Source organism: Phoca vitulina, unplaced genomic scaffold (genome assembly GCF_004348235.1).
Source record: "Phoca vitulina isolate PV1807 unplaced genomic scaffold, GSC_HSeal_1.0 scaffold12, whole genome shotgun sequence".
NCBI lineage: Eukaryota > Metazoa > Chordata > Mammalia > Carnivora > Phocidae > Phoca > Phoca vitulina.
In genome coordinates, this window is record NW_022589715.1 from 10,839,591 (window position 1) to 10,855,465 (window position 15,875).

Here is a 15,875-nt window from a genome sequence, read left to right on the forward strand (position 1 = left end):
CCTACAGATGGATGGTGGTGATGATTGCACAATATAAATGGACTTAATGTCACTGAACCATACACTTAAAAAGGGTTACAAGAGCAAATTTTGTGTGTATTTTACCGCAATAAAAAAAATTGGGGAAAAAAAAGATTAACACTCAAGGTTCGAGAAAATGAAACATGGAATATATGGAATACAGAAGTATTACCATTTTCCATTGAGGTTTATATTTTACTTCTGAATTCCCTTGAAGCAGGAAACTGAGATGTCTTAATCTTTATGTAATGTCCCAATTCAAAATCAAGTATAAACTCTATTTTCTTTACAAATTAGATTAGGGTCTTTGAGATGGGCTCTAATTTATACAAGCAATGGTGCTTAAGTTAAACCGTATCCAAAAGTCCTTCAAAACTATTTCACAGACATCCTATCAAATACTGCCAAACAAAATTCACTGATGTCAACTACATCTATTTAAACCCTGGGAAGTAATATAAAGGCTCAGTCATAAGTAATTGGTCTAAAATGAAATGTGAGTTAAATTAAAATAAATGCTATCTCCTTATGTGGAAAAACAAAAGGTGCTAATTCAGTCCGCTGGCCACCACTTAGCCAGTCCACTGGCCACATTTTTGCCTCCACCACCACCCTCTAGAGGTCCTGACCACTTTACACTGCCACTCGATGTATCTTCAGCAGAAGCACAGTTGCACATGGAATTCCTGAAAACTGTACTTAAACTGAGAAATTTTAATGTTAGTTTATGGAACATATTTCTAGTGTGGGAAACTTATTTGGAGTTCTAAAGTGTAGAGTAAAATATGTACTGACCGCGATAGAAATGAGATTGTTTCATTACACTCTTATTTTAAGTACTTTTTCATTCAAAATACTCTTGATTTAGCAGTCAAGTACCATGAGGATAATAAACTGATAAAATAAATCTGTCATCATTTTATCCTCACCAAGATTTAACCAACAAATGGGGGGTTTAAAAAAGAAACTAATTAGTGCTACCTTGTAAAAATCTTCTTCTATTTCTGCCATGAATTAAGCAAATCTTAACAGATTTGAAGATTAATAAGTAAAATTATTAAACTAAATGTTTTTACAATGTTAAGATATATTGTCCCTACTGCTAAATGTAAGTCATCCTTAGAGTTCTGGCAGATGGCCCGTATTTTATTATAGTTGCTACATAAAACAAGAAACAGATCCAAGGTTATGCAGTCTTTATAATTTGCAGTGATGAGAGAGCAGATTCACCTAAATGGTACCATAAATATTATCACAGAAGTACATGCTTTGGATGGGCTAGTGGGATTTGTAATTATTCCATCTCATCCTTCAGTTTTTAACCAATCAATACTACCTTGAAAGCCCGAGCTTCAGAGTTCCTGTTGGCCACAGTCTGGGCCAACAAACTTTGCCACCCCATTGGATCTTCCTTATAGGAGAGCTGACCTGCTCTGAGCTTAACATACAGAACTCCATCCTTAGAAAGGATTGATCTGAAAAAAAAACAAGAATGAATTTTATGTGAGGTGTTATTTGTAGTTCTCGGCTGGAAACAGTGTCTCCCAACACCTTGTTCACATGAGATGAAGTCTTTATCATTTTCCAGTAGGGTATATGATTATTTACTGTGTCTAAAATTAAATCAGTCCCTATGAGAAAGCCAAAATAAAGTTCTACTTTTCTTTGGTGTCTAGGTTCACAGAACTTAGTTAAGTAAAAAGGTGCTCTGCCTGTTCAAGTGTGTGCTTCAAAGGCTTTTATCTAACACTTTTTCATATTCCTTTTATCCTCTATCCACTGGAGGTACTAAATATCTATTGATTGGTTTGCAGCAGAAAAAAAATAATGCTGCAAATAACAATATAGAAAACAGCTATCATATAGATAGTTTAAGGGAAATATAAATTGGGACCAAACTATAAAAATTCTTATGTGCTTGTTAAACTTTCTAGAAATTTAAAGACTTAATTTACACACTACTTAAGGTATAAAATTAAGACTCTGTTCATGAATTACTTATATATGACTATTTCCACCCAAAAGCAATCTATCATAATCTTAATTTTATGAGAACAATTTGACAAAACAATGATAAAAAGATACAAAGATGTGGTCTGACAAACATCATTTGTTATAAAGTTCCCTTTGTAGACGGACATACACGCCAGCCTTATTCCCCCCCTTTTTTTTTAAAGATTTTGTTCATTTATTTGACACACACACACACACACACACACACACACAGCACAAGCAGGGGAAGCAGCAGGCAGAGGGAGAGAGAGAGAGAGAAGCAGGCTTCCCGCTGAGCAGGGAGCCCAACGCGGAGCCTGACCCCAGGACCCTGAGATCATGACCTGAGCTGAAGGCAGACACTTAACCAACTGAGCCACCCAGGCTCCCCCCAGCCTTACTTTCTTACACTGATTTTCATTACTGCTCCAACAGATAATTCCATTACTGTACCAACTTAGGTCACTACAAGTTTTTCAATGAATAAATATAACTATTAGGGTTTGTCTTCTAAACTAAAACTCAGGCACCTGGGTGGCTCAGTTAGTTAAGCATCTGCCTTCGGCTCGAGTAGTGATCCCAGGGTCCTGTGATCGAGCCCCATATCAGGCTCCTTCCTCAGCGGGGAGCCTGCTTCTCCTTCTGCCTGCCGCTCCCCCTGCTTGTGCTTGTTCTCTCCCCACTCCCACCCCATGTCAAATAAATAAATAAAATATTAAAAAAATAAATAAATAAAACTCATTTTCTAATACAAACTCCGTTTCAAAGTTACAGACCACTTTATTCAATATATACTCTACTGTCCTGTATGAGATCAAAGGATGACAAGGAAACATTCTAGATAATAATCCGCAATTTCTACCTTCCCATATACTTCTATTCACTTCACAGATACATCTAAGAAATTCAGTATACTTACTTCAAGTGTTGTGTTCCCTTGCTTAAATCTATGAGCAGTTCCCAGTATCGTGGGCCTTTTACTTTAATCTGCCAAGATAAATGTGAACACAGTCGACTGAATGCTAAAAAAGTGCTAGTTTGACAAAATGAAACCCACGTTTCTCAGAGGAAATAAAAATAAATAGGCTGGAAAGAAACACTGAAAGGTTAACAAGCTTCATTTCTACATAAAAATGTACGTGAATCAAGTTCTACAGCCATCTAACCTCTCAGTAAAGATCAGCAAGTACAGACCTTCTCTGTTCCCCATGACAATTCCTCCTGGGGCTGCTTTCCTATTTCCTACAGAACACTGAGAAAGCATAGGCTTTTACTTGGCTACCTTTGATGCTATACTATCCTGGCTGAATTAACCTCTTGCACAGATCTCCCTAAATCACATCCCACTTACCTGCTTTAACAGGTGGAGTTCTGGAAGAAGGGTAGGAGCCATCAATTCTTCTTTGGTTTGTTCATACCACTGAGTACCCTTTACAAATGTAAAAGAACAGCCACAATTCACTATGTAGTTAGGGGAAGTTACAAAGAAGAAACATCTCCACTCTGTACTTCTTCTCTCTCCCCACAGTTTCTACACAGATGGTCAAATGGCATTAAATGCTCTCTGGTATCAAGTCTTAAGAGCAAAGTCTACAATCCTTTGCAGGGCCTGCATCCTCTTATACCACCTCACACGCTAGCAATACATATCTGTACTTCTGAGGCCTCTAGGTTTTTGCACATATTGTCTTCTGGGAATGTGCCTCTGCTCAGCTGGCAAATATCAGCCCAAACATTGTGTCTACCATGACAACTTCCCCAACCCTCAACAGCTGGAGGGGGCGTTTCTCCTCAGTTCCCCTGCATTCTACACATACCCCCACACTCTATTCTGACTGCACCCATGGCTGGCTACCCAATGGACAGGAGTCCTTAAGGAATACAACGATGTAATTTTTATACCCCAGAGCCTTTGCATAGTTTTGACGCACAGAAGGTACTTAATAATATTCTGAATGAAGGAAGGATACATGACTTATAATCTGTACATCTAAATCAAGGATCTCTCATCAAATACATGATCTTAAAGCACTCTGCACACAAATCTAGGAATAGTTCTAACTCAACTCATTCTTTAGAACACTTTAGTGAACAAGGACATTTTCAAACTATAGGCTCTAGGGACAAAAGAGCAGCTCATGACTTCTACAATATTACCCTCATAAACTACAAATGAGCCCAAATGGCCTGGCAGGATGTACAAGAACTTTAGAAGCTTCAATTTTTATAAGAGATTAATTCACTCTGTCATCTTTTAAAGGACATTTTTTAAATATTTTGACCTGCAAAGATGTATGAGTGGTAACAAAATTACAAACAAATGAGGGGAGGAAAGAATTACCTTATAGGTAACTTCTAAAAGGGCATAGCAGGGCATGTTTGTGTCCACATCCACAGGCACTAGAAGCCTTGGTTCTGCAGCCAGCACATACAGGTGCCGCAGAGCCTGGAGATGATACCTGTTCACAGAAAACACAGAGAGGAGGTAACAAGCAGGTGCCAACGGCGTGAGCTCCACAACCATGACAGAAGCTGGTGTTGCTATCTTCCCATGACAGCAATCCTGAAGGAAGATGATGAGATTCAACTAAAAACTGATGGAGAGATTCTCTTCAAAAAATTATAGACACATGATCCATGACTCAAGAATTCTTTACTTGCATTTTCACAGTTAAGAGGTTTTATAGATGAGGTAAAAATTATCTTAACATGAAAATATTTACTGATAAATTCAACACTTATAAAATCAGTTCTCAAATAATCCTTTAATGCCCCACACAGGCACCTTTTTACCTTCCAAGGGACTTATTTCTATTCTTTGTTTTTCTGACTTAAGGGTTGGTAGGGAGAAGGAAAGCTCTTCTACATATGCATCCCTGTACACAAATACACACACACACCTGGGATCTAGGACACCGAAAACTAATGGGGGAGATTATGAAGTTTTTCTTTCCGTGTGTGTGCTTTTCTGGGTTTTCAAAAAAAAAAAAAAAATTTTTTTTAACTTTAAAATTTATATTTTAGCATTTAGACACAAAAAGTTTTTACATTTTAAGATGCCATAAAAGGATAAAATGAGACTTCAAATTTTTCTTTTTAAAGTTTAGTTACAGCAATAGCCTCCCTCTTCCCACCCAAACCTACCCTTTCCTATAAATTAATTAGAATTAAAAGCAGAGGGCGCCTGGGTGGCTCAGTTGGTTAAGCGACTGCCTTCGGCTCAGGTCATGATCCTAGAGTCCCGGGATCGAGTCCCACATTGGGCTCCCTGCTCAGCAGGGAGTCTGCTTCTCCCTCTGACCCTCCTCCCTCTCATGCCCTCTGTCTCTCATTCTCTCTCTCTCAAAAAAAAAAAAAAAAAAAAAAAAGAATTAAAAGCAGAGGGGGGCTCCTGCTGCTGAACTCTGGGTGCAAGTAAGTGGGGCCTACTGAGAAGAGGACTCCTAAAATGACAAATGTGTCTAGAAGGCTGTGTTCCAAGGCCATTTTTGCTGGCTATAAGCAGGGTCTCCAGAACCAAAGGAGCACACAGCTCTCCTTAAAACTGAAAGTGTTTATGCTTGAAATGAAACCGAATTCTATCTAGGCAAGAGATATGCTTAGATGTACAAAGCAAAGAATGACACAGTGACTCCTGGTGGCAAACTGAACAAAACCAGAGTAATCTGAGAAAAAGTAACTGATGCTCATGGAAACAGTGGCATGGTTCATGCCAAATTCCAAAGCAACCTTCCTGCTAAAGCCACTGGCCACAGAATCTGTGTGATGTTGTACCCCTCAAGGATTTAACCTTACTGAAAAATAAATAAATAAATAAATAAATAAAGGTGTAGATCTGTTCCTGTTTAAAAAAAAAAATTAAAAGCAATCAAGGCCAGAAAAAAAAAGATATTTATCAGTTACATAAAGGCTCTTGGTGCTCACCAAATTAGTGCATTTAAAATAGCTAAATCAAATGATCCTCCCAGCAATATGAAAGTGTGGCTCTTTGTTGTACCCTAACCACTAATTACTGACTTTAACAACTCAAAATGTCTTTCCTAAACTGACAAGCAAGAAACCACTTGTAAGAGTTGCATTAATTTAAGAAGAATATGCTTGTGCTCCATCTATCATCAGAATTTGGATGTCAAATCAGGCCACTTTTATAAAGAGCTAACTTTCGTTTATTATTACTATTTTAAACTACATTACACTAGAGCGTGACAGCTTAGTTACTCTGTTACTGCTCCATCTCTTGATGCTTCTCTTGAGAGATGAGTTGAACACCCTGGTCACCTCGGATGTCACGGGAACATAAGGAGCTATTTTCTCCCCCTCCTCCACATGCAGCAGGAATCAGCTCTGCCTGAAACTACTGGCAGTGCTGATGGCTGTTTGTGTTCTCAAATGCAGAGCTTCTATACAATCACACCTTTCCTATGTGTTTGAGGTTCCACGGCTCACTGCCACTTCTAAGTTGTCTCTGATTCTTGGCTGCATTTTGCTTTTCGTGTCCCTTCTATTTCATTTATACAAAACTTCTCAGCATTTATGTAAAAGAGGGAAAAAGGGAATTCATATAGACACTGCCACTAAATCAGATCAATTTCTCTCTTAGAATTAAACAATTATAGTATAAAACATATCATCTTGCTTCTGTTGGCTACTATCTTTTGTTTGATGAATTTTTCCCTAAAGATAACCCTGTTTGGCCCACTTCTGGGTTCACAGCAGTTCTACTGATTAAAAAATGGTGGAAGACTGATCCTTCAGTTCATCAGATGTCCAAAGTTCTCTTTTGGTCTAATACTTAGAGAGACATTTTAAAAGATTTAGTCAGGAAGATAACTTAGTCCAAAAAGAGAATAAACTAATTTGGAAATGAATCCATGGAACCAAATCATCATCAAATTACCCCCTGGAGACCTTACGAAAGATCATGTTGAAGACAGAATCACTAGACTCACCGGTTGTCAGTGCTGTGAGCCGGGAAGTGCGGGTAAAGGGCACAGAGGAGAGCTGCAATTGAAGAATTTGACGTACTCAAAGAGTACCTGTGAAACAAATGCAGGAGGTAAAGACGTTATTATACTATGCAAACTTCCAAGGCCTTCTTGAGAATCAGGAAACTGGAGAACTGTGGCAAGGGCCCACTGATGAAATGCCTTGATAGATACACGTGTGTCAACGTTATCAACGTGTCACTTTTCAGTGAGTCTTTAAGCCATTTCAAGATCATCTACTAATGAAAGCAGAAGCAACATCTCACAGGTACTAACTTCCAAAACCTGAATTAATAAACATGGTTTTTTAACCGAAAATATCACAGTAGTGAGGACCATGAATGCAATCCTAGAGATTACAGATATTGACAAAGTCATGTATGAAGGACACCACTTCTCCAGTTCTATACATACCTCCTTAGACAATAACAACCCTCACTTCTAAAAATACAGGGTTTGTAACTGGGTGTATCTCAAACCTTTTTGTTTCTGTAAAGCCTGAGCATTTCCTTAAAATGATGGACTAAGTGAAAAAGGTATAAGTTATCATAAAAAGTTACAATGAATGTATAAACAACTATTCCTCCAAGTACAAATAGCTTTTTTTCTTATCAATGTGATAAACTTATTTTTATAGAGGCCACATACTTTTTTTTTTTAAGATTTTATTTATTTATTTGACAGAGAGAGACACAGTGAGAGAGGGAACACAAACAGGGGGAGTGGGGGAGGGAGAAGCAGACTCCCCGCCGAGCAGGGAGCCCGATGCGGGGCTCGATACTCTTAATAAAATCTTTTGAGATTTTCCTTATATTATTTTACTGTTGGCAAACAAGCAGATTACTCTAAAGTTCTAACGTTTTTCTTACAAATATTTTGAAATAAAAATAGTACCAGACATCACATAAAACCACTGTTGCAGATAACCAATATAGATATATACTTTATTATATACATTCACATGCACACACACACATACACATCCCCAAGTCTTTATCTATTTTAATAATTAAGGTATCAAGTAAGAACTTAGCATTTATCATATATACACATACTTAAGGAATTAGGAAGAAGAGATTTCAAAATTTATGTAAGGAAATACATCTATTTTCACATGTGCATAAAATAGGCCATTGTCTCTTTACCATTTCAACAAAACCAAAATCCAAAGATAAACGTTAGATATTGTTAGAAATTTTGAGATTAAACATAGGATATGGTTATGCAATGAGAAATTTAAATGTTGTCACAGAGTACACATAACCATTTAAAGACCAGGAATCATTAGAAAAGCAGAGCAGAGTAGGAGAAAATCTACTCAATATGAAAGCAGAGGAAATATGGTCACAGTGTAAAACAATGAAAAATAAGATTGAATAAGATTGAGTATACTGGAATTGAAATTTTAAAAAAAAGAGTACGAGAACAAGAGAGATGCAGGGGTTTATTTGGAAAGGAAAATAAGTTTTCAAAAATCATAAATAAGAAGAATTTTCATATTAAGATTTCCTTAACCATTCTTAATTCTAAACAATTAAAGAAAGAACAATTTGGGGCACCTGGGTGGCTCAGTCATTAAGCGTCTACCTTCGGCTCAGGTCATGATCCCAGGGTCCTGGGATCAAGCCCCGCATCAGGCTCCCTGCTCTGCGGGAAGCCTGCTTCTCCCTCTCCCACTCCCCCTGCTTGTGTTCCCTCTCTCACTGTCTCTCTATCAAAATAAATAAAATACTGAATGAAAGAAAGAACAATTGTACAAAACCTGTTAAAAGAGAAAGCACACCTTTCTGATAATCCTTACTTTTTATACTTCTAGAAAGGTGAGCTCCAATATTTAATTCAGTCTTACAGAAGAGAGGAAAATAAAACTATATGACTTGTAGAAATTCTATCAATTGACCAAGGTCACATAAACTAAAGCTAAATAAATGAAACAATACACCATATTCACAGATTGACAGACTCAATATTATAACAGATTTCAATTCCTCCCAAACCAATATATAGACTCAATGCAATTCTGATCAGTATTTTATCAGGTCATTTAGTGTGGAAAATCATACACAAATTCCAATTTTTACACAAAAATTCAAGGAGCCAAGAACAGAAAAACACACTTTTGAAGAAGAAATCCCAGTTTGGAAGATTTATTCTTCCTAACATCAAGACTTATTATAAAGCTACAATTATTAAGGCTGTGGTACTGTGCAAGTATAGAAAACTAGACCAGCTGAACAGAATGGCCCAGAAATAAATGTACGTATATGGACACTTAATTTATACTAAAAATGGTATTGCAGAACAGTGGAGAAAAGATAAACTTTTCAATAATAGTGGGGCATCAATTATCAAAAAATCATACAGAAAAATCAGGTACAGGTAGATTTTATATCCAAATGTGAATGGAAAAGCTAAAAAACTTGTAAAAAATAAAGAGAGTATCTTCATTTGGGGGAGGGGGGTAAGGAAATATTACATCAGAAGGACAAAACGTACAAACCATAAAAGAAAAATGTTCATAACTTTGTTCATCAAAAGACACCATTAAGAGAGTTAAAAGGTGAACCACACAGCAGGACAAGGTAAGTACAACACATAAGAGTGACAAAGGGTTCAGGATCATAATGATAAACCAATACAGAACAGTCAGACGAACAGAAACAGAGAGTAGAACAGATACTGTCAGGGGCTGGGGGAAGGGGGCAAGAAGGAGCTGTTGTTTAAAGGGGACAGAACTTCAATTCTGCAAGGTGAAAAAGTTCTGGCGATTGGTGAATACACTTACTACTACTGAACTGCACATTCAGAGATGATTAAGAAGATAAATTTTATGTTATGCATATATTACCACAAATAAAATTTTTACATAAATAAGCCAATATGAAAATGGGTAGCAGGAGACTTAGACATCACAAAAGGAGATTCCCAGTTAGGCATTAAGGATATAAAAGGTGCTAAATATCATTATTCAGAGAAATGGAAACTAAAACCACAACTACTACCAGATGGCAAAATTAAAAAGACTAACAATAAAACAAGTGTTGAGAAGGATGGGGGAGCAACTGGAACGGCATACAACACTGATGGGTATATTTGGAGCACCGACGGTATTATCTACAGAAGTTAAGCATACATACACACTCACAGATCCACACATAGATCTATATACAACAAAATCAAAGACATGTACAAGAATATTCATAACAGCCCCAAACTAGAAACAACACACCCATCACGAGCAGAGTAGATCGATAACTGTGGTATAATCATACAATGGAATTCAACAGCAAGAAACAGGAATAGATCATTGCTACATGCAACACAGATGCATCTCAAATAATGTTGAGCTAAAGAAGTACAGTTGACCCCTGAACAATGTCAGGGTTAGAGGTACCAATCACCCTGCACAGTCAAAAGTCTATGAATAACTTATGACTTCCCCAAAGCTTAACTAATAGCCTACTGTTGACTGGAAGCCTTACCGGTAACATAAACAGTAGATAAACACATATTTTGTATGTTATATGTACTATATGGTGTACTCTTACAATAAAGTAAGCTACAGAAAAGAAAATATTAGGAAAATTAAGGAAGACAAAATATATTTACAGGACTGTACTGTGTTTGACCAAAACAACAGTGTGTATGTGGACCTACACAGTTCAAACCATGCTGGTCAAGGGTCAACTCTAAGTATGAAATAATACACAGTGTATGATTCCATTTGAATTTCAAAAACAGGCAAAGCCAGTCCAAGGTGTTAGGAGACTAAATAGTGATTATCTTTGGGTAGAAGTGAAGTAATAGTTAACAGGAGAGGCATAGCAGGGCTAGAGACAGGTATTCTGAGTTCTTATCTACATGGTAGTCTACAGGGAAGTCTTATAAGTAAGATGAGGTGGTCAGGAATGACAGATGCTGGAAAGAGAGCAAAGAAGGGGAAAACTAAGAAACTCTCAGGACTTGATGACCAATACTGTTCATAACCTTTATGAGAGAGTAGTTCAGTAGAAGGTCAAAGTCATTAAACAGTGGGGAACAAGAGGTGATGCACTGAAGAACTGAGTACCGACTCTTCTGCAAATATACAGCGAGGATGGTAACTCTACTAAGTAAGGCATAAACTGATGGCTAAACTTAAAAAAAAAAAGCCCTTTTAAAGTGTAACAATGCTCCCCAATATGCTAAAAGATAGGCAGGATCAAAAATTTTCAAGTATCTTCAAAACCAAAATAAATCACTTATAGATCTTGTTCATGAGATCGTTTCATTAAACAGAAAATATATATTCATTTACCTTCCTCCTCCCAGAAAGAGAAGTCCAAGGGCCATGTGATGGGCTAAGTGGAAACCATAGTTCATTTCACCACCTGTTTTCATGTGTAAGAAGCGACAAAGCTGCAAAACCTTTAGGTTCCCCGAGCCAGCCATTACCATGGCAAGAGAGAGCAGCACCACACTCAGGCAGGTTTCTAGGTTGTAAGGACCTGTCTGGAAATGCAAAAAAGACAACATACTACAACTGCAGTATTAGACTATAAATACAACTTTAAAAAATCTGTAAAAACAAAAATTTTCTCTGATTATGATATTTAAGTTATGTAGAAAATTCAGAAAATAAATATCAAAAGGAAATAACAATTCCTTGGAATACTAACACCCAAAGAGAACTGCCATAAATATTTTGGCCTTTCCCTAAATCTTTTCCTGTATCTTATGAATTTTTTTTCAAATGAAATTGAGATATTATTATACATGATATTTTTAACTTTTTAAATCTATTATATATAAACAATCTTTACTCATAAAAATTCTTACACAAGTTTGATAGCTCCATTGTATAACAATGTCCAGATACCCAATAATCAAATGTAACCTACTTTCAGACTTCTTGATTTTCCAGTTTTCTCATATTATACATAATGTCGCACAGATCTGTGTAGTTTTATCACGAAATAAAATCTTACAATCTCCCGTCATTAGAGCAGCAATGCCTCAAAAGGAATTGCATTTTTACTAAGCGCTAATTTTTTTTTAAAAAAAGCAGTTACTAATAATCAGTCCTGAGACAGAATGGCATAGGGTATGACAATCCATGAAGGATATGGTTTTTGCTATCTCAAGAATTAGAGACCTGTACATCCTTCAAGGGTCAGCATACTTCCACCTAATTAATACCTCAGAACACAAAAACAAAGATGAGCCAAAACTTCAAATCTCCCATTCTAAATTCAAACAAACTGTAGAGATACTTAACAACACATAAGTAACTGAATTATCAGTGAATTTTCTTTAAGTTCAATTTTATTCCCAAGGAGAATAATCATAAAAAGACTTACTACAGAAGCATTAGGTGCAGACAAATAAGTCATAAAATCTTTTGCAAATTTATGCTGGAAAAACAAAAGAAAAAAGTCTGAGGTTAAAAGAAGCATATCAACACTTTAAAAAAGAGAACAGAGTAAACTAAGATCCTTCTTACCAAACAATTAAACGCTGATAAGTTTTCTGAGCCAGCAAATCGAAAACCCAGAGACAAACAGGCTCCTGCAATTATGTAGACATGTGCTTGCCTGAAAACAGATTACAAGAAATTTAAAACTGCCATTATTTTGCTTTAAAATTCATTATTACTATTTTCTGGGGGTAAAAATAATAAATATTCCTGTTCTCAAAACTAGTTTATATTCTTCTGGGAATGCTCAACTGTGCCTCTATTCCATCAGCAGATTTCTTCAGCAGAAGGACCATGTAGCCCTTACTGATACAGTGTGCCTCTTGACTGCATGTTTCACACACAGCAAGAAGATAACTTTTTAAAATAACTGCCAAATTTTTTTAATGAAAAGGATAAAAGAGGAATATGTACAAGTTAAATCTCTGACACTGTTTTTTGAGGGCAAGAGCTCTACACTTCAGAGACCTAAACAAAAAACAACGAAAAAATCAACTCTGTGAGCATCTGATAAGCAACAGTTAGAAACATGGGGGATTCAGAATTACTCAAATCAAGGACAGCACTTTTCCTACATAGTATATTTCTATTTATCCATGAGAGATGCTACGTTAGCTCATTTGATTTACATATTTCCTGACTTACGACAAAGTTTCCAAATTCAAATCCTCTGAGCAAGGCAATTCAATTTCACTGAGAGAGATACTATTTTCTCTTATAATCTGTCAAGAGAGAAAGCAAGAATACCTGGACATTAATATTCAAGTTACAAATATTAAATGATTTGAAAAATAACATACTGCTTTTGGGGCGCCTGGGTGGTTCATCCGACTCTTGATTTCGGCTCAGGTCATGAGCTCAGGGTTGTGATATCAAGCCCTGCACAGGGCTCTGCACTGGGCATGAAGCCTGCTTCAGATTCTCTCCCTCTCCCTCTGCCCTCCCCCCAGGACCCTTCACCAAAAAAAAAAAAGAAAAGAAAAAGAACATACTGCTTTTCGTGGCCATAATTATATATAATAAGCCATTTTATTCAAAGACATATATTTTAATCACATTGAATGCAATCCAATTTCAAATCTAAGACAGACCCAACAATGACTGAATAGGACTGAATGTGTATGAACTGGAGGACTGAAGTGTATTCTGAGTCAGTAACAGGGTGATATTATTTCATACCAGTGAACTGAAATGCAAAGATGACTATAGAATAGGGCTGGAGCAAGAATATGGGAAAGCAGTAGGGAGAGGGAAAAAAGCAACCGGAAAGAACTCTAATCAGAGTTCTTATTCATGAGATACTTCTTATTCACGAGATATTTTTAGCCTTACGCCTACCAGAGTAGGGTTAGTCACTAGATTAGTTACCCAAGCTAAACTAAACCATCAATATGTTAGGGGTGCCTGGGTGGCTCAGTTAGTCTGCCTTCGGCTCAGGTCACGATCCCAGGGTCCTGGGATCGAGCCCCACGTCGGGCTCTCTGCTCAGCAGGAAGCCTGCTTCTCCCTCTCCCACTCCCCCTGCTTGTGTTCCCTCTCTCACTGTCTCTGTCAAATAAATAAATAAAATATTAAAAAAAATAAATAAACCATCAATATGTTAATCTATAACTACTGTTTAGAAACACATCCCTTTCCTTATAGTGTAAGTAGTAAATAAAACTTTATCAAAATTAAATTTGATTTAAATTACCCAATTAAATCATTTAATTAAGTAACTTTAAATTAAATTTTAAAAATTCTTCTTATAAACTTTTAGAAGACTCTTTAGAAGAGTAATATTTCAGGATGCTTTCTATAATAAACCAATAAATATTCTAAACTCACTTATGACCCAATCTTCTTATGTACTGAATATCACCAAATCAAAAAACTTGAAATACCTTTTCTCTTTGATAATCTCAATGAGGTAAGCAATTATGCTGGCTGTGTAATATAGGCTGATAACTACTTCCATCCTTCTTCCTTCCTCTACAGACTTTATTTTTAATTTTGAATGTTATTTACTCAGAAATTGAGTGACATTCTGAAAAACTGATATAATTCCAAAGTGAGTAATTTATATATACATAGATAACCTAATTATAACATTTATATAAAGTGTTTATTATAACATTATATAGGAATGGAATATTTCTATTTTGACAGCAGGCATTTATAAGCTCCTTTTGTCTTCAAAACTGGAGCTTAAGGCCTAGGTTCAGCAGGGCCCACACTGGCTCTGTGACAACGAGTAATTTTCTTGACTGCTCTGTGTCTCGTCTGTAAAATGAGCACAGTAAATGCCTACCTTCTTGGTTCCCGTGAGAATTAGAAGACTCAATCTACTCAAGGCTCTTAAAATTAATGCCTGCTACATAGTAAGTCTTAAGTGTTAGCTGCTATCATCACCATCATCATTAATCTGTGTACTATAACACTATACTTGATCATAAACCATTAAAAAGCACCACTAAGAACCTGGGTTGTAAATAATTGGGGGAGGAGAGGGAGAACTCCTCCTCAATCTGGTCCTTGTCATCTTTCCTATGGTCTCCTAAAGTTTAAAAAAAAAAAAATCAAAAATATAAGGAGTAATCAAAGGGAGAAATGTAATCCTTTAAGGGCAAGGTAAAACATCCAGGAAATGAACAAAGAAAGACCACCAAACTCCTCTGTCTTGTACGGGTACAATGCATAACTCTTAAGATCTGAAGTCCTACTAGCTAGTTTTAGTTTTACCCTAGCTTTTAATAGCTGGGTGACTCTGGACCCCCAGTCTGCCTTCTTTCAATTAAGAGTACACTGTAACAGTGTAACAGTACCTCTCGCTACTAAGTGCTAGCTGCTAGGAAGGAAAGATGGAAAAGACACAGTAGCTGACTTTGAGGCGTTCAGTCTAATGGATGCACAGACACACTGGTAACAAACAATAGCACATTGTTCCCACCCATGCACTGAGGGCAATACTTGAACAAGTCACAGTACAGCACTGCCTAAGAGCATAACACAACGTTGTATAGTAACACTTGTAATGAAGGAAAAAGTGCTATGAAGACGTTAGTTGTTGTTATTTTAGATGTGCCTTAAGTCCAAACAAACAAAAAAGCAGTTTACAAAGTGACCTTTTTAATACCTCTTTTAACACTAGGTTGTACCCTACAACGGGCCTTGCTACAGAATCAATGAGATGAGTGGGTGAAAACTAGGAGAAGTGGAGAGTGATAGGAAGTATCAATGAACAGAACTGTGAACTTGTTATATGTATTTGGGGATCCCTGATATAAACAAGGCCAAATTTAAAAATATTAAGTCTGAAGTAAAAGAAATACCAGAAAGAAACTATAAATTAAAAGTCCAAGGACCACATGTCCACAAAAGTTAAAAAGAGATCTCTGACATGGATCTTCCCTTTCTGTTCTAGAATACAGTCATTTGTGTAC

At 36.6% G+C, this 15,875-nt stretch overlaps 1 protein-coding gene across 7 annotated transcripts in view; it reads right to left on the reverse strand.

Moving 5' to 3' along the window:
• ANAPC1 (anaphase promoting complex subunit 1) overlaps positions 1 to 15,875 on the reverse strand; it is a 95,524-nt gene that overhangs the window by 18,349 nt on the left and 61,300 nt on the right. For all 7 annotated transcript variants that reach the window (XR_004300280.1, XM_032410466.1, XM_032410464.1 and 4 more), the window contains 9 exons: positions 13,099 to 13,175; positions 12,481 to 12,571; positions 12,338 to 12,391; positions 11,296 to 11,489; positions 6,963 to 7,049; positions 4,355 to 4,472; positions 3,365 to 3,442; positions 2,933 to 3,000; positions 1,358 to 1,496 (listed from right to left, as the gene is read on the reverse strand). Coding sequence is in view for 6 of the 7 variants with exons in the window: in XM_032410466.1 (XP_032266357.1) it covers positions 1,358 to 1,496; positions 2,933 to 3,000; positions 3,365 to 3,442; positions 4,355 to 4,472; positions 6,963 to 7,049; positions 11,296 to 11,489; positions 12,338 to 12,391; positions 12,481 to 12,571; positions 13,099 to 13,175 (906 nt within the window). In the remaining variant the exon portion in view is untranslated. The remainder of the gene's footprint in view (positions 1 to 1,357; positions 1,497 to 2,932; positions 3,001 to 3,364; positions 3,443 to 4,354; positions 4,473 to 6,962; positions 7,050 to 11,295; positions 11,490 to 12,337; positions 12,392 to 12,480; positions 12,572 to 13,098; positions 13,176 to 15,875) is intronic.